The sequence below is a fragment of the Orcinus orca genome, chromosome 18 (genome assembly GCF_937001465.1).
Source record: "Orcinus orca chromosome 18, mOrcOrc1.1, whole genome shotgun sequence".
Taxonomy (NCBI): Eukaryota; Metazoa; Chordata; class Mammalia; order Artiodactyla; family Delphinidae; genus Orcinus; species Orcinus orca.
In genome coordinates this window covers 28,335,022-28,356,713 of record NC_064576.1, presented here as the reverse complement: position 1 = coordinate 28,356,713, position 21,692 = coordinate 28,335,022, and the positions used below count along the sequence as shown (strand labels likewise).

Genomic DNA, 21,692 nt, shown 5'->3' with positions numbered 1-21,692 from the left:
GAATCATCCCAAAACTGAGGCAGTGGACTTTGGGGGAAACGATATATATATATTTTTTCCTTTTTCTCTTTTTGTGAGTGTGTATCCTTAGGCTTCTTTGTGTGACTTTGTGCGTATAGCTTTGCTTTTACCATTTGTCCTAGGGTTCTGTCTGTCCTGTTTTTTTGTTTTTAGTATAGTTTTTAGCACTTGTTATCATTGGTGGATTTGTTTTTTGGTTTGGCTGCTCTCTTCTTTCTTTTTGATTTTTTTATTACTTCTTAATTTTTTTATTTTTAATAATTATTTTTTTATTTTTTATTTTAACAACTTTATTTTACATTATTATCATTATCTTTTCTTTCTTTCTTTCTTTCCTTCTCCCTTTTCTTCTGAGCCATATGGCTAACAGGGCCTTGGTGCTCTGTCCGGGTCTTAGGCCTGTGCATCTCAGGTGGGAGAGCCGAGTTCAGAACAGTGGTCCACCAGAGACCGCCCAGCTCCACATAATATCATTCAGCCAAAGCTCTCCCAGAGATCTCCGTCTCAATGCTAAACCCAGCTCCACTCAACGACCAGCAAGCTACAGTGCTGGACACCCTATGCCAAACAACTAGCAAGACTGAAACACAAACCCACCCATTACTACACAGGCTGCCTAAAATCATAATAACGTCACAGACATCCCAAAACACATGACCAGATGTGGCCCTGCCTACCAGAAAGACAAGATCCAGCCTCATCCGCCAGAACACAGGCACTAGTCCCTTCCACCAGGAAGCCTACAAAACCCACTTAACCAACCTTAGCCACCAGGGGCAGACACCAAAAACAAAGAGGAACTACGAACGTGCAGCCTGAGAAAAGGAGACCCCAAACACAGTAAGTTAAGCAAAGTGAGAAGACACAGAAACACAAAGCAAATGAAGAAGCAAGGTAAAAACCCACCAGACCTAACAAATGAAGAGGAAATAGGCAGGCTTCCTGAAAAAGAATTCTGAGTAATGACAGTAGAGATGATCCAAAATCTTGGAAATAGAATGGAGAAAACAGAAGAAACGTTTAACAAGGACCTAGAAGAACTAAAGTGCAAACAAACAATGATGAATAACACAATAAATGAAACTAAAAATTCTCTAGAATGAATCAATAGCAGAATAACTGAGGCACAAGAATGGATAAGTGACCTGAAAGATAAAATAGTGGAAATAACAACTGCAGAGCAGAGTAAAGAAAAAAGATTGAAAAGAATTGAGGACAGTCTTAGAGACCTCTGGGACAACATTACATGCACCAACATTTGAATTATGGGGGTCTCAGAATAAGAAGAGAAAAAGAGAGGGACTGAGAAAATATTTGAAGAGATTATAGTTGAAAACTTCCCTAATATGGAAAAGGAAATAGTTACTCAAGTCCAGGAAGCACAGAGTCCCATACAGGATAAATCCATGGAGAAACACATCAAGACACACATTAATCAAACTATCAAAAAGTAAATACAAAGAAAAAGTATTGAAAGCAGCAAGGGAAAAACAACAAATAACATACAAGGGAATCCCCATAAAGTTAACAGCTGATCTTTCAGCAGAAACTCTGCAAGCCAGAAAGGAGTAGCAGGACATATTTAAAGTGACAAAAGGGAAAAACCTATAACCAAGATTACTCTTCTCAGCTAGGATCTCATTCAGATTCAACAGAGAAATTAACACCTTTACAGACAAGCAAAAGCTAAGAGAATTCAGCACCACCAAACCAGCTTTATAACAAATGCTAACGGAACTTCTCTAGGAAGGAAACACAAGAGAAGGAAAAGACCTACAATAACAAACGCAAAACAATTAAGAAAATCATAATAGGAACATACATATTGACAATAACCTTAAATGTAAATGGATTAAATGCCCCAACGAAAAGACATAGACTGGATGAATGGATACAAAAACAAGACTCGTATATATGCTGTCTACAAGAGACCCACTTCAGACCTAGGGACATATACAGACTGAAAGTGAGAGGATGGAAAAAGATACTCTCCATGCAAATGTAAACCAAAAGAAAGCTGGAGTAGCAATTCTCATATCAGACAAAATAGACTTTAAAATAAAGACTACTATGAGAGACAAAGAAGGACACTACAGAATGATCAAGGGATCAATCGTAAATATTTATGCACCCAACATAGGAGCACCTCAATACATAAGGCAAATGCTAACAGCCATAAAAGGGGAAATCGACAGTAACACATTCATAGGAGGGGACTTTAACACCCCCCTTTCACCAATGGAGAGATCATCCAAAATAAAAATAAATAAGGAAACACAACCTTTAAATGATACATTAAACAAGATGGACTTAATATATATTTATAGGACATTCCATCCAAAAACAACAGAACACACTTTCTTCTCAAGTGCTCATGGAACATTCTCCAGGATAGATCATAGCGTGGGTCACAAACGAAGCCTTGGTAAATTTAAGAAAATTGAAATCGTATCAACTATCTTTTCTGAACACAACGTTATGAGACTAGATATCAATCACAGGGAAAAAATCTGAAATAATACAAACACATTGAGGCTAAACAATACACTACTTAATAACCAAGAGATTACTGAAGAAATCAAAAAATACCTAGAAACAAATGACAATGAAAACACAATGACCCAAGACCTATGGGATGCAGCAAAAGCAGTTCTAAGAGGGAAGCTTATAGCAATACAATCCTACCTCAAGAAACAAGAAACATCCCACATAAACAACCTAACCTTACACCTAAAGCAATTAGAGAAAGAAGAACAAAAAAAACCCCAAAGTTGGCAGAAGGAAAGAAATCTTAAAGATCAGATTGTAAATGAAGGAAACGATAGCAAAGATCAAAAAAACTAATAGCTGGTTCTTTGAGAAGATAAACAAAATTGATACATCATTAGCCAGACTCATCAACAAAAAAAGGGAGAAGACTCAAATCAATAGAATTAGAAATGAAAAAGCAGAAGTAACAACTGACACTGCAGAAATACAAAAGATCATGAGAGATTACTACAAGCACCTTTATGTCAATAAAATGGACAACTTGGAAGAAATGGACAAATTCTTAGAAAAACACAATATTCTGAGACTGAACCAGGAAGAAATAGAAAACACAAACAGACCATCACAAGCACTGAAATTGAGACTCTGATTAAAAATCTTCCAACAAACAAAAGCCCAGGACCAGATGGCTTCACAGGCGGATTCTATCAAACATTTAGAGAAGAGCTAACAGCTATCCTTCTCAAGCTCTTCCAAAATATAGCAGAGGGAGGAACACTCCCAAACTCATTCTACGAGGCCACCATCACCTTGATACCAAAACCAGACAAGGTTGTCACAAAGAAAGAAAACTACAGCCCAATATCACTGATGAACACAGATGCAAAAATCCTCAGCAAAATACTAACAGAATCCAACAGCACATTAAAAGCATCATACACCATGATCAAGTGGGGTTTACGCCAGGAATGCAAGGATTCTTCAATATACGCAAATCAATCAATGTGATACACCATATATAACAAATTGAAGGATAAAAACCATATGATCATTTCAATAGATGCAGAAAAAGCTTTTGACAAAATTCAACACCCGTTTATGATAAAAACCCTCCAGAAAGTAGGCATAGAAGGAACTTACCGCAACATAATAAAGGCCATATATGACAAACTCACAGCCAACATCATTCTCAATGGTGAAAAACTGAGACCATTTCCACTAAGATCAGGAACAAGACAAGGTTGCCCAATCTCACCACTCTTATTCAACATAGTTTTGGAAGTTTTAGCCACAGCAATCAGAGAGGAAAAAGAAATAAAAGGAATCCAAAATGGAAAAGAAGAAGTAAAGCCATCACTGTTTGCAGATGACATGACACTATTCATAGAGAATCCTAAAGACGCTACCAGAAAACTACTAGAGCTAATCAATGAATTTGGTAAAGTAGCAGGATACAAAATTAATGCACAGAAATCTCTTGTATTCCTATACACTAATGATGAAAAATCTGAAAGAGAAATGAAGGAAACACTCCCATTTACCACTGCAACAAAAAGAATAAAATACCTAGGAATAAACCTACCTAAGGAGACAAAAGACCTGTATGCAGAAAACTATAAGACACTGATGAAAGAAATTAAAGATGATAGAAACAGATGGAGAGATATACCATGTTCCTGGACTGAAAGAATCAACATTGTGAAAATGACTCTACTACCCAAAGCAATCTACAGATTCAATGCAATCCCTATCAAATTACCAATGGCATTTTTCACAGAACCAGAACAAAAATGTTCACAATTTGTATGGAAACACAAAACACCTCGAATAGCCAAAGTAATCTTGAGAAAGAAAAATGGAGCTGGAGGAATCAGGCTCCCTTACTTCCGACTATACCTCTAAGTTACAGTAATCAAGACAGTATGGTACTGGCACAAAAACAGAAATATAGATCAATGGAACAGGATAGAAAGCACAGAGATCAACCCACACACACGGTCACCTTAGTTTGATAAAGGAGGCAAGAATGTACAATAGAGAAAAGGCAGTCTCTTCAATAAGTGGTGCTGCAAAAACTGGAGCGCTACATGTAAAAGTATGAGATTAGATCACTCCCTAACACCATACACAAAAATAAACTCAAAATGCATTAAAGACTTAAATGTAAGGCCAGACACTATAAAACTCTTAGAGGAAAACATAGGCAGAACACCCTATGACATAAATCACAGCAAGATCCTTGTTGACACACCTCCTAGAGAAATGGAAATAAAAACAAAAATAAACAAATGGGACCTAATGAAACCTAAAAGCTTTTGCACAGCAAATGAAACCATAAACAAGATGAAAAGACAACCCTCAGAATGGGAGAAAATATTTGCAAATGAAGCAGCTGACAAAGGATTAATCTCCAAAATTTACAAGCAGCTCATGTAGCTCAATGTCAAAAAACCAATCCAAAAATGGGCAGAAGACCTAAATAGACATTTTTCCAAAGAAGATATACAGGTTGCCAACAAACACATGAAAGAATGCTCAACATCACTAATCATTAGAGAAATGCAAATCAAAACTACAATGAGGTATCACCTCACACCAGTCAGAATGGCCATCATCAAATAATCTACAAACAATAAGTGCTGGAGAGGGTGTGGAGAAAAGGGAACCCTCTTGCACTGTTGGTGGGAATGTAAATTGTTACAGCCATTATGGAGAACAGTTATGGAGGTTCCTTAAAAAATTAAAAATAGAACTACCATATGACCCAGCAATCCCACTACTGGGTCTATACCCTGAGAAAACCGTAATTCCAAAAGAGTCATGTACCACAATGTTCACTGCAGCTCTATTTACAATAGCCAGGACATGGAAGCAACCTAAATGTCCATCGACAGATGAATGGATAAAGAAGATGTGGCACATATATACAATGGAATATTACTCACTCATAAAAAAAACTGAAAATGAGTTATTTGCAGTGAGGTGGATGGACCTAGAGTCTGTCATACAGAGTGAAGTAAGTCAGAAAGAGAAAAACAAATACAATATGCTAACACATATATATATGGAATCTAAAAAAAAAAAAAAATGGTTCTGATGAACAGCAGGACAGGAATAATGCTGCAGATGTAGAGAATGGACTTGAGGATATGGGGAGGGGGAAGGGTAAGCTGGGACGAAGTGAGAGAGTAGCACTGACATATATATACTACCAAAAGTAAAATAGTGGGAAGCAGCCGCATAGGACAGGGAGATCAGCTTGGTGCTTTGTGACCACCTAGAGGGGTGGGATGGGGGGTTGGGATAGGGAGGGTGGGAGGGAGACACAAGAGGGAGGAGATATGGGGATTTATGTATATGTATAGCTGATTCACTTTGTTATAAAGCAGAAACTAATACATGATTTTAAAGCAATTATACTCCAATAAAGATGTTAAAAAATAAATAAAGTAAAATAAAAGTAAAAGGTTTAAAGAAATCAAATGAAAGAAAAGCACAATAAAATAACACTGAAGTAAATTATAGTAGAATTATAAGAATTATAATTACATGCCAGTGTGCCTTTAAGAACAACACAACAGAATGAACTCTAGAATAACTTTGAAAAGGAATGTGTTTTACGTAATTTCTACTATTATTTTATCCTGAGTCTTAATCATTCCCTTACCCTCCAGGGACTCTGTCCGGACGTCCACTGCTGACACAGCTGGCTCCATAACCGGTACAGTCTCCACACACGGTGCACACCATGCACTGCTCCAGCTTCCACTTGTGCATGCCTGGAGGACACATCATGGACTTCTCGTCTTTATCATCTAGCTCTTCTTCCAGGTCCTCATCCATTGCTGTTGCCATATTTTCAACTCCAAACCCTATTTGAAAGATCAGTTTATAATTTTCATCTAGATTATTCCCATGTCTAAAAAACTGGTAATTTTATTTCCCAATTTAAAAAATGTAGAACACATACTAATCCCAATGGATATCCACAGGAATGATAAAATATTAGAGGAACAAAAATAAAATTTAATTTAGGGACCACTAATAAATGCTCTCTCCATTTCCTTTCTGCAAAAAGATATATCTAGGGCTTCCCTGGTGGCGCAGTGGTTGAGAGTCCACCTGCCGATGCAGGGGACGCGGGTTCGTGACCCGGTCCGGGAATATCCCACATGCCGCGGAGCGGCTGGGCCCATGAGCCATGGCCGCTGAGCCTACGCGTCCGGAGCCTGTGCTCCGCAACAGGAGAGGCCACAACAGTGAGAGGCCCGCGTACCGCAAAAAAAAAAAAAAAAAAAAAAAAAAAAGAGGCAGTGATGGCAGGAGTATCTCGTAGCTGTTACTTTCTGTCACTCGTACGTTTAATTTTTTCTGATTTTAGTCCCTACTTTCCATCCTCACCGCCAATACTTTTGTTCAACAGACCAAAGAAAGTCTCCTAACCACATTATAAAAGCCAAGAGTTCGTCCACTATAGAACATCCTCTCATTGTTGGAAATTAGCTTTTTTTTTAAATAAATTTATTTAATTTATTATTTATTTTTGGCTGCGTTGGGTCTTCATTGCTGCATGCAGGATTTCTCTAGTTGCGGTGAGCAGAGGCTACTCTTTGTGGCAGTGTGCGGGCTTCTCACTGTGGTGGCTTCTCTTGTTGCAGAGCACAGGCTCTAGAGCGCAGGCTCAGTAGTTGTGCGCACAGGCTTAGTTGCTCCGTGGAATGTGGGAGCTTCCTGGACCAGGACTTGAACCCATGTCCCCTGCATTGGCAGCTGGATTCTTAACCACTGCGCCACCAGGGAAGCCCGGAAATCAGCTTCTTAAAATATGTATTTGATCCTATGACTTCACAATTTACAAACCTCCCATGACTTTCAAAGGTCTTCAAAAGAACAAAACTTCTTAGCAAGATACAGTCAGTCACAACATGGCTCCCGATTTTCTCCAACCTCATTTCCTCCATGCAAACTGTATTCCAGCTGAACCTAAATTCCCTCTGCTTTATAAACATCCTGTGTCCTTTCACATGCTCAGGGCCTTTGCTCATTCCTGCTCCACCTGTATCTCTCTGCCTCATTCATTGGATGCCTCTTCCTATCTCATCTACCAGAGAAACTCCTTTTCAGCCTTCAAAAACTCAACTTGGAGGTCATTTCCTATGAAAGCACTTACAGTTTTTTCCAGGGTAAGTGATTATCTCTTCAAAGCCTCTTTATACCTCAATTACAACTTACTTAATTGTGTTATAATTCACTCAACTATTTTTTTTTGATTGAACACCAACTATGCCCCAGGCATTCCTTTATGTCAGAGTCAGCAAACTTTTTTGTAAAGGGCTAGATTGTAAATAATTTAGGCTTTGGGGGCCACATAAGTCTATGTCACATTTTTTAAAAAATAACCCTTTATAAATATAATATACATTCTTAGCTTGAAGGGCCATATAGAAACAGGCCACAGAGAAGATAAGGCATCAGATTATGGTTTGCAGATCTCTGCTCTAGGCACTGAGGACTATGATAATGAGCAATTATAAAGCTTGCAAGCTAGTAAGAAAAATTGACATTAATCAAATAACCATACTGCAAGGTATAAACATACAACTGTGACAGAATTATGAAGAACATATAGTGCTACAAGTCCATAAAATGAAAGAGCATATCTGTGGGAATCAAGTAATTATTTTTTATGTTTGTCTTTCACAGCAGACCTAGATCCTCAAAGACAAGGTTCTATCTTACTCACTTCATCACTTATTCTTAGTCAACCTTATTCTCTGACCACTTACACTTATAACAGACTCAGTACAAATGAACTCATAGGAGACATAATCTTTTTTATTTTTGCCAATTCTAATCTGTGGACAGGTTGAGAAATTAGATGACCAAGTATTGGATAACTATGTCAAGAGTTAGAATAAAGAAATCCTCAAGAAGGCATAAGTCATATTTTTAACAACAACAATAGCTAAACCACATCGAGCATTTACTTGTAACTGGCTCTATATGTATTACTCATTTAATCATCCCAACAGTACTATAACTATCATGCTCAAATTAATCTCTAAATTCAAAGCAATCCCAATCACAGTGACAAGTAAAAAAACTGATTCTAATTCACATGGAAAATAAAGGCCCCAACCTGACTACATAAAGCAAAAATTTGTAAGGAAAGACAATGAAGAACTTGTCAAAATTTTTAAATTATATATAACAAATGAAACCATAAATAAATGTAAAAGATAAGCCACAGGTTGGTCAAAGATATTTGCAAGGCATACAATACAATATACAAAAAATTCCTACAAATCAATAGGAAAAAAGGCAAGCAAACAAGAAAAGTTTGAAGAGAATCTAACTCACTATTAATAGTTGAGGGAATGCAAATTACAAGAGAGACTCAGTAATTCTACTCCTAGTTAAATACCCAAAAAAAGGGCACTCATATTTTCACCAACATTTACTAGAATGTTCAGAGCAACACTAACACAAGCCAAACCAGAAACTACCCCAATGTCCATAATACTAGAAAAGATTTTAAAACTGTGGTATATTCACACAATTTAATACTATACAACGATGAGAATGAACAATATATAACTAGCTGGCAACAATACGGATCAATCTCATAAAGCTGAATGAAAAGAAACTAGACACGAAAGAACTCATACTACATGATTCCATTTACATAAAGTACAAATGTATGCAAAACTAATTTATAGTGTTAAGTGGAGAGGTAGATAGTAACTGGAGAGGCACATAAGTGGGGGCTTCCTGGGATGCTGGTAATATTCCTGATCTTGGTGCTGATTACATGAATGTGTTGTTCATTTTGTGACAATTCATCAAGATGTGCGCACTTACACTATGTGTACTTTTCTGCATGTATGTTATACTTCAATATAACAAAAAATTACAATGAAAAACCATGTCATAGCCATCAAAATGACAAAAATCAGTCTGTCAATACTATTAGTGTGATATGGAAAATCAGACTTTCCTTCTAAGAATATCCATTGGTACAACCTCTTTCAAGAAAAATCTAGCAAAGCTGAAATCTACCACTAGAGAAAAGTCTCACACACTTCTGCCAGGAAACATGAATAAAGGAGGTTTTAAAATTATTTATAATAGTGAAAAACTGGAAATAACTCATCTATCAGCAGGAGAATGGATAAACTGTGATATGTTAGTCGCACGGTTTATTACACAGCAGGTAACATGAGTCATCTAGATTTATATGTACCAGTGTCACTATATTTCAAACACAATGGTGAGATTAAAAAAAAAATTTACAGAAAAATATGAATAGATTAGCACTTATAAAAATCATCTTTTTATGTGTAAAGTATGAGCATATAATATACAAAATATATAAAAACAAGTACAAATACAGGAACATGACCGAAAGGATATTAATCAAAATCATGATCGTGACTAATTCTGGAGAGAGATGGAATACAATAATAAGTCTTAGAAGGGGAACGTGGGCCACTTGAATCTTATCTATATATTTTTTTACTGAAAAATGGTAAGACATAGTGGTAGATACACAATTTTTTTACACTGCAATATTATTTTCTGTACTTTTCCTGTTTTCTTTTTGAAAACATCTTTTAAAAAATCCTTTATTTCTTTGCAACTCTGCAATCTGTATTCATTATGTGTCTTACGGCTACCAGTTTGCTTTCTAATGCATTACTTACTAACAGAGTGGGTGTGATTTATAAGTAAAAACAACTTTTAACAATTTCATTTTGGTTATTACAAAATTTACCTTAAGAATCCAGAACATAGGTGTAAACATAGTTTCAGGATAATAAAGAACAGTTTTATTCAGTTCAGAACTCTTATAAAATATAATTTAATCTATATTTATACTATATATAGAAAACTAAGCTGCTTCTCTCCTTTATGCCTAGTAGGTGTTATCCAAATCCATGGCTCATGAGTTCAGCAAGAAGAAAAAAAATTTCCATTTTGGAGTAATTCATTTCATTTTGTTCTTCCCTCTTCTTTAAAATCAATATGCTCTAATAGACTTGCTCTTTTAAAAATTAAAGTATTTTAAATACACACAAATATAAATAAGGTGAAGAAAAAAATAGAGGGCTCCTGATATCCAGATGAGCCTGCCATCAAGAAGTCCCCCAAAAGACTAAACTTGTTTTTGTTAATTTATACAAATATTAATCCTCAAACCCATTCATGCTTTAAACACAGTTTAGTGCTTAATTCTAATAATATGTCTCTATTTCCTATTCTCCATCCATACAAAATTAAAAAGAGAAAACCTGAAACTGGAGTGAAGGGTATAGGACAACACTGATAGCAGCTAGAAGTAAAACCTGAGAGTAAGAATGAGGTAGACACAACTATAACCAAAAAACAAACAAACAAACAAAAAACCCACAACAAACATGGCAAAGGATTAACCCCTCTCATCCTTCTTCAACAGCCTGAGTGTTGGGGCAAAGGATACAGTATATAAGGTGCATCTACAATTTCACTCTTGATAAAAGGTCAAGTATTCTTACAGATCACCCTTAGTTGTCAAGAACTGATTAAATTACAGGTAGTACATGCTGTTAAACAGGAAGATAATATTTGCAGATAGACTGCTGCCAAAAATTGTTATAACTAAAACATGGGGTATGAAAGGACCGAATAACAAAGAGTTTCAAAAATGCACTTTTCTGAGATAATTCAACCACTAAAGATGCTAAATCAAAGAAGTGCTATTACATTTCATATAAAATTAAGAAAAAAATACAAGTAAGCAAGCTCATTTGCTCAGAAATTAGAAGTCTAAAGTATATTGATTATTCCAGTGAGTGATAGACTGACAAATAAATAAGAAATTTAGTAGTTTTCATAATTTTTAAGTATGAAATCAAAAAGCCACTTGTTTTTTAAAGAGTAAGATTCTTCACCGTGGTGTTCTGAAAAACTATTGAAAAAAACAACACAAAATTTAATATCCACACATTAAACACCTACCTTTCCCACCTTGGTTCATGGCACCAGTATCTCGTCCACATTGTCCTTTATTATTCACACCAAATGTCCAAACTTCTCCATTCTTCATTAAAACACAAGTATGAGCTTTGCCCATAGCTACCTGAGTTACAAAATGGCCCTTCAAATCTGTTACCAAACCTACAGGAAAGATACAAACTTGGTAAGAAACAACAAAAGAAGCCTTTCTGGGCCTACTAAATCATCAGTAACGTAAAAGGACCACTTCAACGCAGAACTTTTCATTTCTGGGATAAAATAATCCACCAAAATGGGAAATAGTAGCCAAAAGATGGGCAGGGTATCAGTAAATTAATTTTATAATTTTTTAATGAAGCTTCAAAATCTTAAAATGTTATCATCTAGACTTGGGACAAATCTTTACTCTGGCATTTAGCTCAAGCCTGCTTCTCCTGAACGCTTGCTCTAAGTGGCAGCACCTCTCAACAATTCTCAGAAGGGTCACTAGATTTCAAACTTTCCTGACCCAAGAACAAAGGAACCTTTGAATCATGTACTTTACTTGCTTTGACCTGCCTCAGCAAAACAGAGTAAAATACTCACCAGAGTATTCTGAAATAACATTGTTTTTGTAGAAACCTGCGAGATTTTCCAAAGCAGTATTTTTCGATCATTTTTAATCTACAATGCTTTCTTCCACAATCCAACGTACAGGTAGTTCCTAAATTTCACTTATTCACATATTGCATTCATTATAGTTGCCATATCCAAGTGCCACTCATATTATCTTAATATTTTTTGCGTCAATTTTAAATTTGACTAAAGCATTTTAACTTATTCAGTAGTAATAACAGTAAAAATCAAAGATTGTTGAGTATTTATAACATACACTAAAATATAAACATTTTTAAAAAGTTGAAGTATTTGTTTTATTTAAATCACAAATAATATAATTCTCATACCACACTTTGGCAAAACTATTCTATATTACTAGTTCAGATACCACTTCCTTAAGGTGACCTTCCCTTTCACCCTATACTAACTTAAGTCTTTTGGTTAAGCATACCTCAAAAACTCCCATTGTTAGTATTTAGCATACTTGAAAAAGATATGTATATACAGAAATAGTATTTACTATTATTAACAGTATTAGCTGACATGTCTTGAGCCCTTACATGTGCCAGGCTCTGTTCTAAGCATTTCATAAGCATTATCTCCTATAACCTTATAAGAACCATAGGAAGCAGGTATTATCATTAGCTCCCTTTTATGGGTGGAAAAAAAAATGAAAAGTTAAGAAAAGCTCTGAAAAGTTACATAATTTAAGCTAGTTAGCCAAATAAAAAGTGGCCATGCCAGGGTCTGAGTCTATATCCATAACCATTAGACCACAGATCTCTAACACTTAAGTTCTGTAATGTCCAACTGTCTCTCAGAGCCTCAAAGGGAAAGGGATCATGTCTGTCTGGTCCACCAATCCCTGACATACTGTTAGTTCTCAATAACTATATGCTGAATAAATGCACAAGTTTCCATAAGCCTTAGCCAAGAGGATTTTAGCAAGCAATAGTTACATTGAATATTATTTTTAAACTATACATGAGCCCACCTCCAAATTTTGATTCACTCTGACAGGTGAGGCCAATTGAGACTCTAGATATTACCACATTAAACCATCTCATAAGTCACCTGAGCACAGTTCAAATTAATAATGGACAGTTATAAACGTTTGATATATGTCATTTCCCCCGCATGAGACAATCACCTAAGCCTCTAATCAGAAACTTCGTTAATTCTGAATTCCTTTTTACAGAGAAATTTATAGGCTTTTACATATTTACTTCATATAAAATCCTTCCAAGTGGGTTGGCACAATCATTATACTCATTTCTAAATGCTAGAAAGAAAATATAACCACCAAATATGACAAGTTTTTGAGATTACAGTTTATAAATATAAAACCCTTTATTTGGCTACTTCTATCCCTCATATCCACTACTTGTAGTTATCAGTCACTCAGTCACTTAACAAGTAATTCCTGAGACCTGACCATGCACCAGACACTGTGCTGGGCACTGGGGATATAATAGTAAATAAGAGAGAGATAGCTTTTCTCTAACTACCTAACAATAGGAGGAGATAAATAATCCATCAGTTATAAATTCGCTACGTTATGAAAATCATGTCCCCAGGGTACCACCAGGAACATGTCACATGAGCGTCTAATCGAGCCTAGGGAGAGCTTTCCAGAGAATGGAACAGCTAAGGTAGAGCTGCCCTAGTCAAGCCCCATGATTAGCTCTGCAGGAAACTAGTGACACTGTTCCCAGCAATAAGGCAGGAAGGAAGAACAAAACACTGTACTCAGAAAGAAATGTGAAAAATGTAGAGAAAGCGTGCTACAAATGTTAATTTTCTAGATATATCTTTGTAATACATAAAGTCTAGTATAGGACTTTCTGTGCATAAAAGTGAAACGGTGTTTAAGATTAACTTACTTGAACTATCAGAGTAAATGGCATCTTTTCCAAACATGTATAGCTCTCCATCTTTAGAAATAACAGAACTACTTCCATTATTGCAGGCTGTATACACCACAATCTTCCCTTCCATCTTAATTATCTTTTTAGGTTTATAAGGTTTTGATTGCCGTCTGCTCTTAGCTTAAAAAAAAAAAATAATTTAAGGCATCTATGTACAAATAAAAATAATGATTTGTATATAAAGCCCAAGGAAAAACATATCATCTTCACTTATCATACACTTTATTTATTTATTTTCACAAAGGCCTGGGCTTCCCAACATGTCAATTAAATGAGTCAATCTGAAAGCCTCATCTCATTAAATGTCTATTAGGCTGTTGCTATCAGATCCTCTTCTTTGTAGTACACTGAAATTCCCAATAAGAAACACCAATTTTCTACCAAACTTCTGGGGAGCCCAATCTCTAGATTAGCACTTATATTATCAATACCATTCCATTATCATATATATATATATTATATTTATATAAAATATAAATATATAAAGTTATATACATATATAATAAATATATATATAATTTTTTTAAATCCCTTTACTCTCAAACTCTATTGCACATGTATTCCTCCAATAGATCCTGGAAAGAAAAATCAGTTCCTCATTCATTCAACACATATTTATTAAGCAGCTACACCTAGTCAGAGATTGAAAGGAAATATGTATATGGAGGGAGAGCAAACAAATTTAAATGTAGATGATTTAAGCAGCCTCTGCTCTCAAAAACTAAATCCCTGAATTGAGCAAAAGATGGGAAATGCCAATCTTTTGTTCCCTTAGTCAATCCCAGTTTTTGCATGCCCTTCTGATTAAAAACATATTGCTGTGTTGGGTACAATTCTGGGATTAAAATACCACTATAACTTTTCTTATAACATGATCTATATACTTATATACAACAACTAAGTTATCTGGTGCTTAAGCAAAGGAAGAATGATGTCCTCCAAACGCTAGAAGGAAAAACTGGCTGGGCTGAAGTTTCTAAGGTATGGTAATACACTTCATGGTTATTTGAAGGGATTTTTTTCAGGATAACATTTATTTACACATGATTTCTACATTAGATGTTGACTTCAAACCTAATCCTCATAAGATGCTACCCCAACTACTACAATGTATAATGTACAAGAGAAGTTACAAAAACAGAAAAATGACCCTTTGAGGAAAACTGAACAGAAGCATAGGAAAGCTAAGAGATAAACAATAAAAATCCTTTAATTTTTCATTGCTTAGGAATTTTATCACAATGAAATAACACCAAGAACAGTGTTTCATAACTGACACTATTATACAATTTACATAAGGTTTACCTCATTGTGAAATATATACTCTTTGCAAAATTTCCAATATATTACTTCTAAAATATTCTTTCTAAAATAATATATTGGAATAAATTTTTAAAAATAACACCAATTGACAAAACAGATAAATAGCCATGTATGTAATGCATAAGGCATATAAAAATTCATGAATATGAACTCTAGTATGACATCAGCAATCATAGTTCTTTAATGAACAGTACACCACAACCATTAACTGAATATTCCTCAATATAAAATCTTCTATTAACTTGGGAAGGTTAGTGCTGTTGAAATTGATATATCTTATGTTAATAAATTCCACAGTATTTTTACTGAATAGTCCACTCACTTGACTCTCCATCTTCTCCTTTACTAGCAGATCCTGTAAAGAATATGCTTCCATCTTCTGCAACTAACAGGGCATGAGAGCCATCATGTCCAACTGAGAAGTGCACAATCTTTGGGGATTTCGTAATTGGTAGCTCAACCCATTTTCCTGCTGAAGGACCCCCTTGTTTGATTCCGAGACTCTGGTATTTGCCAGTGTAATATATCTTAACACATTAAAAAAAAAAAAAAAGGAATTATAGTGCCTTTTGAAGTAGTGCACCAGGTTTCACATGAGAGAAAAAAACCTCCATACTTTATTGAAAATAAAAATAACAAGAACTCAAACTCTTTCTTTACTACTATTCAACTTCTGAGAGCTGAACAGGAGAGAAATAGGCATATTTTTCCAAAAATATACAGTTCACAATAGTTTTTTCATATCTACTCAGGATACTTATCATCTTTCATAAGTATCCTGAATAGGTATGAATAAATACATGCCATAAATATACTCCAAACATAAAACAGAAGGAAATTCATAAAACTGTCAATTCATTTTTCCCAGTGAAAAAAGGCTTACATACAAATATACTGTATATGCCTCATAATTTTAATTTTCAGCATTCTTTTAATTACCTTACTTTATCCTCACACCCACCAGATAAGAAAAAAATCTTCCACCTCTATAAATAGATCTCTACAATCTATAACTTAATTGTACATGCTCCTACTTTCCCCACCTCGTAGTCTATATGTGTCTGCACATTTACAAAAATTAGCAAGGGATGACCTATTCAAAATAAACCCAAATGTGAATTCACCCCAGCTCAAAAAATTATACAAAGAGCTCCATAATTAAAGTAAATATCTGTAAAAAGGTTAAATTTTATAAAGTTTATGAAGTTTTATACTCAAATGTTACAATTTTCTTTTATATTATTTCAACATAAAATTTTACTATATAAAAAAATTTTAATCAAACTTTAAAATACGATTATGTTTAAACATGTGAACTATGTAAGCTAATCAACTGATTATACCAACTATCTCTTAAAGCAGATAATGTAATTTTTAATCCTAAAAGAATAATTTACCTTTCCATTTGCTGTTTTCATTAGTGCAAACTCTCGTCCTGCACCAAGAATTGCTGACTCCTCATCAAATCCAGTACCTGATAATACAACAAGACTTAATAAATACTGTTACATTTTTAATATGAATAATTTCAAGCAAAAAATAAATAAATAAAAATAATTTCAAGTACAACTTGTGTTAGTTTGAGTGATGAAAAAGTCAATTCAATTAGTATCACTCAAAAACAAGGATGACAAGGTATGTCATATGCCTCAATTTAAAAAAATATTAACGGTAGCCACACTACTCCAAGGAAAGATAAAGTTACCATAAGCTCCTTAATTTGTTTCAAATTAGTGCCAAATTATTTTTTTAATGTTAAAAAAATTGTTTAAATCAATGTCAGCCATATTTCTTGAACTAATGAATGAACTAATTTTCATTGGGCATCTATTAGCTATCAGGCATTACAGAATGCATGAGCCTTTTCCTATTTGATCCTCACAACTATACTGCTTGGCTTACAAATGAGCAAATATATAAAGCTTGGTGAAGTAAGTCCTGACATGAAGTGTCTGGGCTTGAACAATGCCATTCAGATATCTGAATTAAGGTATTTCTGATTCCCTCTTCCAAGCTTTTTTCTATAGGAGAACATTTCATGTAGCTAATCCTTGAATTTGAATACATATGTGTGCACATACACACAAAAACCCTTATGCACATTTTCAAATTGTGAAACTATGAGTAAATAATCATATATAGCACATTTTATGAGTTTGTCCAATTATACAAACTACTAATGAGCTTATGGGATTTTGAAACCCAAAAACTATGAGTTCAATACAATATTTTTCTATGGAAAAACAAAAATACTACACAAGTACAAAGTAAATCACTAATGAAGTTTAATAAATTTAATAACAGTCAAAAAAGTTGGGTCTTGCAAGGAATCCCACAAGTTAATAAATGGAATTATTAAACCAGGAACAGTACGGCAAACCAAAATTGAGACCCTCATGGAAACTAGTAATCCTAACTACTACTATGACACTGCAAGAGTAAGTATACTAAGTCCAAGAAATATTCTGTGGATGTCTGCATTTCTGTATCCAAATGAAAGATTCTTAAATCAAACATTAGGCCAATTACCATTTTCACAATCCACGGGACCATTCTATGACTATCCTGAAAGCCTGTTCAAATAAAAATCAAAGGCTTCAAGTTACTCCTAGTTATTTGTACATATTAATTCGTTAAGTGTGCTTCATAGTAACAGACAGCAAAATAGCTACCTAATATAAGCTACAATGTTGAAAACACAATGTTAGTTTTCTAAAGAATAAAGAATCTGATAATTAAAATGTAGGAGAAAGGTTTTTTTGACCATCTTACTTATAATATGCAAGTCCTTTTCCAGATCAAATAGTGAGATACCACAGGCATGCAAGCATTTTCTGGCCAGCTTAAGTTGTAATTCTTGTTGTAGCACAGGCTCAGTGCTTGTGGCAAATATTCTGACAACAAAGCCATCCTAAGAGAAATAAAACATCCACGGTATTTTGTTACATGAATTGATCTTCTAAGGCTCTACTTTCCATCTAATAAAAATCAAATAATTTACGAGAAAAAGATTCCATTTATACCAGCTTCTCATGACTCAGAATACTTACATCTCTGGAAGCAGCTATCTGATTAATATATTCTCCATCAGTGAATAAAATATTTTGACCTTCAGTGTGGCAATCTGTGCAAGAGGAAGAAACAGCAATTACATTACAATATAAATAAACACCTCACAAAATGACTTTACTCCTCTGTTGAAGTCAGAATGAGAGTTCTCCACACAATAAAGGTAATTTAAACTCAAAGGGAGACTGTGCTTTTTAATAAAGAGTTACAAATTAGCAGAAACTAAACAATCCAACTAATAATACGCATTACATTTTGTGCTTACATTTATAAATCTTCCATAATCAAGGACCTGAGAGCCCACCTAATTTCAAAATGAACTAGTATTAGATACAGTCTGATAATAAACATGCACCACAATGAACAAACTATAATGTGGTTATAATCAATTCAATACAATCCATGCGAGGTAGGCAACACTCTACCTTCAGACATACATCACAGTCATTAGTGTCACAGAAAAATACAGATAGACCTAAAGCTTCTGCATTTGAGGTCTATGGTGCCCAACTACAGATATCCCTTGCTTTATAATATAGAACTGGCTGTACCGTTTCCACTTACGTTTAACGCTTATTCCCAGTATTTATTAGCATTTAGCATGCTATACACTTTTTAAATGTTCACCCTTCATAGAACAAATCTATGGTTATGCGTTTCTTTTTGTCTGAAAGTTTTCATATATTTTGGCTGAAATGCCATATTTCATCAATACTGGATATATCTCTGTGGAACAGTACACTATATACTTTGATCAAAATAATGCACAAGTGTAATTGCAACAAGGGATACCAGTATTACAGAAGGACCGGTGGGACAGTGTGTTAGTGATTGCTACTAAATAACATGAAACTACAAGCAACTCAATATCTAAGTATAAACTGTATCCTTTTGGAAAAACAAATGTTCAGCAAGCAAGTCTAAAAGCACACACATTTCCCAAAATAACTGCAGAGAACTAGGATGAATCTCTCCATTAATTACAATACCAAAAAATAATATTTCATTTCTATTTGCACCTGAATCAGCAAAACATAAAAGTCTAGTTTTGGAATGCAGGAATGGAGCCCACCCAAATAAGCTGAGTTACTCTATATCTTTGCCCAGGAGCTTCATACTAGCATACTTCCTTATTATAAATACGCAAAACACAGGCAGACCCTTACCAAATAGAGAATTCAGTGATCACAAACTGGAAATAGAAACTGGGAGACAAGGCCCACTGGTAGCCCAAGAGACTTGGTAATCAAAGAGAGGAGAAATCGAAAGAAAGAGTTCCTAGTCCACTGTACAGAATACAAAGAGGCGCAAGAAAGATGCTTCTCAAGCTCTAAGCTGTAAGATTTTAAACTAAAAAGCAAAGAAGAAAAACTCATTATAATTTCAGATAAACGCAGGGGTGAGGAGTGAAGCGGCGCAAGAAGAGTAGCAAAAACCCTCATGATCTGAAGCAACCTGTCACCAGACACGAAGAGTAAATGACACAGGGATACAATATAAAAGGTATGCCAACATATCAAGGCTAAATGACAACAGGGGGAAAAAAAGTATGTTTTCAGCTCATCAGTGCTGGGTTGAAAATAACTTATTTATAAACTAGTCTATAAGACAAGTTGGAACATGAAGCTCAAGGAATTACCAGATTTCTGTCAATCGTAAACGTGGTATTCATTACCATCTATAAACCTGACAGTTCACTTCTGCTCCTTCTTGATGGGAAAGCTACAGAGCAGAGTTGCCCCTAGCTAGGGAAAAAAGGACTATTAAAGAAACTGCCTCCCAGGTCAAAGAAAAGGAAAAATGACAACAGGCTTCTTCAGGCTTGAAGGCAAGTCTTCCTGCTGCGTGACTTCAAAAAGATTTTTCTCTTTATCCTTTCTGTATCCTTCATGTAACGTTATAAGACAGCATCTTCGGGAAAATATGAAGATACACAACATGGGACTATCTCCCCCAGTCTGGTTCCTTCTTCACCATGAATATGGTACAAATTTGTGAAACACAGAAAGCCACATTTGTATTGTTAAAAGGTGCATTTCATATGTTAAATGAAGTAGAGGGATTTAAACTGAAACATTAACAAGTCATTTTTTACCATGATGGAATAAATAAAAGGGCTGTAAGTAGACCATTTTCAAATGGTCTTTCTCAGTCACAATCTCTGTTGAATGATCAGGGTTTTTCAGAAGTAAACCCTTTACATTAGTATTCATCTGTTGGGCAGGGAGTCATGGAAGGATTAACAATTTTTCTTCCAAGACATCCTAAAATGACTTGCACAAAGACAGAGCGATAGGGATGCCCATTGCAGTGAAATTTATTATACATTTGCAAAAAATTAGATGGGACCTCCATTTCAAATATTAATCAATGGAATATATTTTATAACATTAAAATGATGTTACAGAAGACTAGTTAATGGCCTGGAAATATATTCAGAATATTAAGTGAAAGGGGTAGCTTAAAAAAGCAATATGTAGCATACAATCACTTTTGTACAAGTATGTACATAATATACACAGGAAAAAGACAGGAAGGATATTCACTGATATGTTGGTAGTGTTTATAGATGGGAAGTGGGGTTACAATTAATTTTTATTTTGTTTTGCTTATATAATAGTTGTACAATAAATATTACTTTTAATATATGGGGGTACATGTTATTATTTCAAAATATTTTTATTATTGTTATTATCATAATCATCAGCATCATCGTTAGGACCAGAGACATGGCCTGGGACTTGTGATGATTAAAAAACAAACAAATAAACAAACAAACAAATAAAACCCTGTAGACATATCTGAAAACAGACAGTTATTTACAAAATGGCTTTAATAAGTTATCTGTTTTCCAAAGTAGCTTTATTTATGAAACACACATGAAATGTGACATTTACCTTAACATGGCATCAGGTACACTAATTTAGATATATGTAGACAAAGTAATATTCAAATAAATGTTTGATGAAGTTATAAAAATATCTTAAAAATTAACAAGCAGCCAGGGAGCAATTATCCTTTTCAATGTGTTCTTCAGAAGTTCTCAGTCATTTTCAGATGGCCACGTGCCTTGAAGTAATATTGCTGCTTACCATGAAATTGTTGGTAGACACATTAAACATTCAAGATTTTAGTATAAACAAGCTCCTTTAGCATGTATTAAAGATATAAGCAAATTCAAATACCTTACAATGGAGAATATACTATGCATTTGCCCGGTGTTCCATAAAATTTAAGATTCACTGCCTAAGAACTTAGACAGCACAGTGA

General features: G+C 34.7%; 1 protein-coding gene across 14 annotated transcripts in view; it reads right to left on the bottom strand.

Moving 5' to 3' along the window:
- MYCBP2 (MYC binding protein 2) overlaps positions 1–21,692 on the bottom strand; it is a 273,870-nt gene that overhangs the window by 189,928 nt on the left and 62,250 nt on the right. For 13 of the 14 annotated variants that reach the window (XM_049700955.1, XM_049700957.1, XM_049700945.1 and 10 more), the window contains exons 9-15: positions 18,404–18,477; positions 18,126–18,264; positions 16,751–16,827; positions 15,676–15,880; positions 13,986–14,150; positions 11,509–11,667; positions 6,179–6,383 (exon numbers count right to left, since the gene is read on the bottom strand). In XM_049700955.1, the coding sequence (XP_049556912.1) occupies positions 6,179–6,383; positions 11,509–11,667; positions 13,986–14,150; positions 15,676–15,880; positions 16,751–16,827; positions 18,126–18,264; positions 18,404–18,477 (1,024 nt within the window). The remainder of the gene's footprint in view (positions 1–6,178; positions 6,384–11,508; positions 11,668–13,985; positions 14,151–15,675; positions 15,881–16,750; positions 16,828–18,125; positions 18,265–18,403; positions 18,478–21,692) is intronic. The other variant, XM_049700947.1, reaches the window with a different exon arrangement.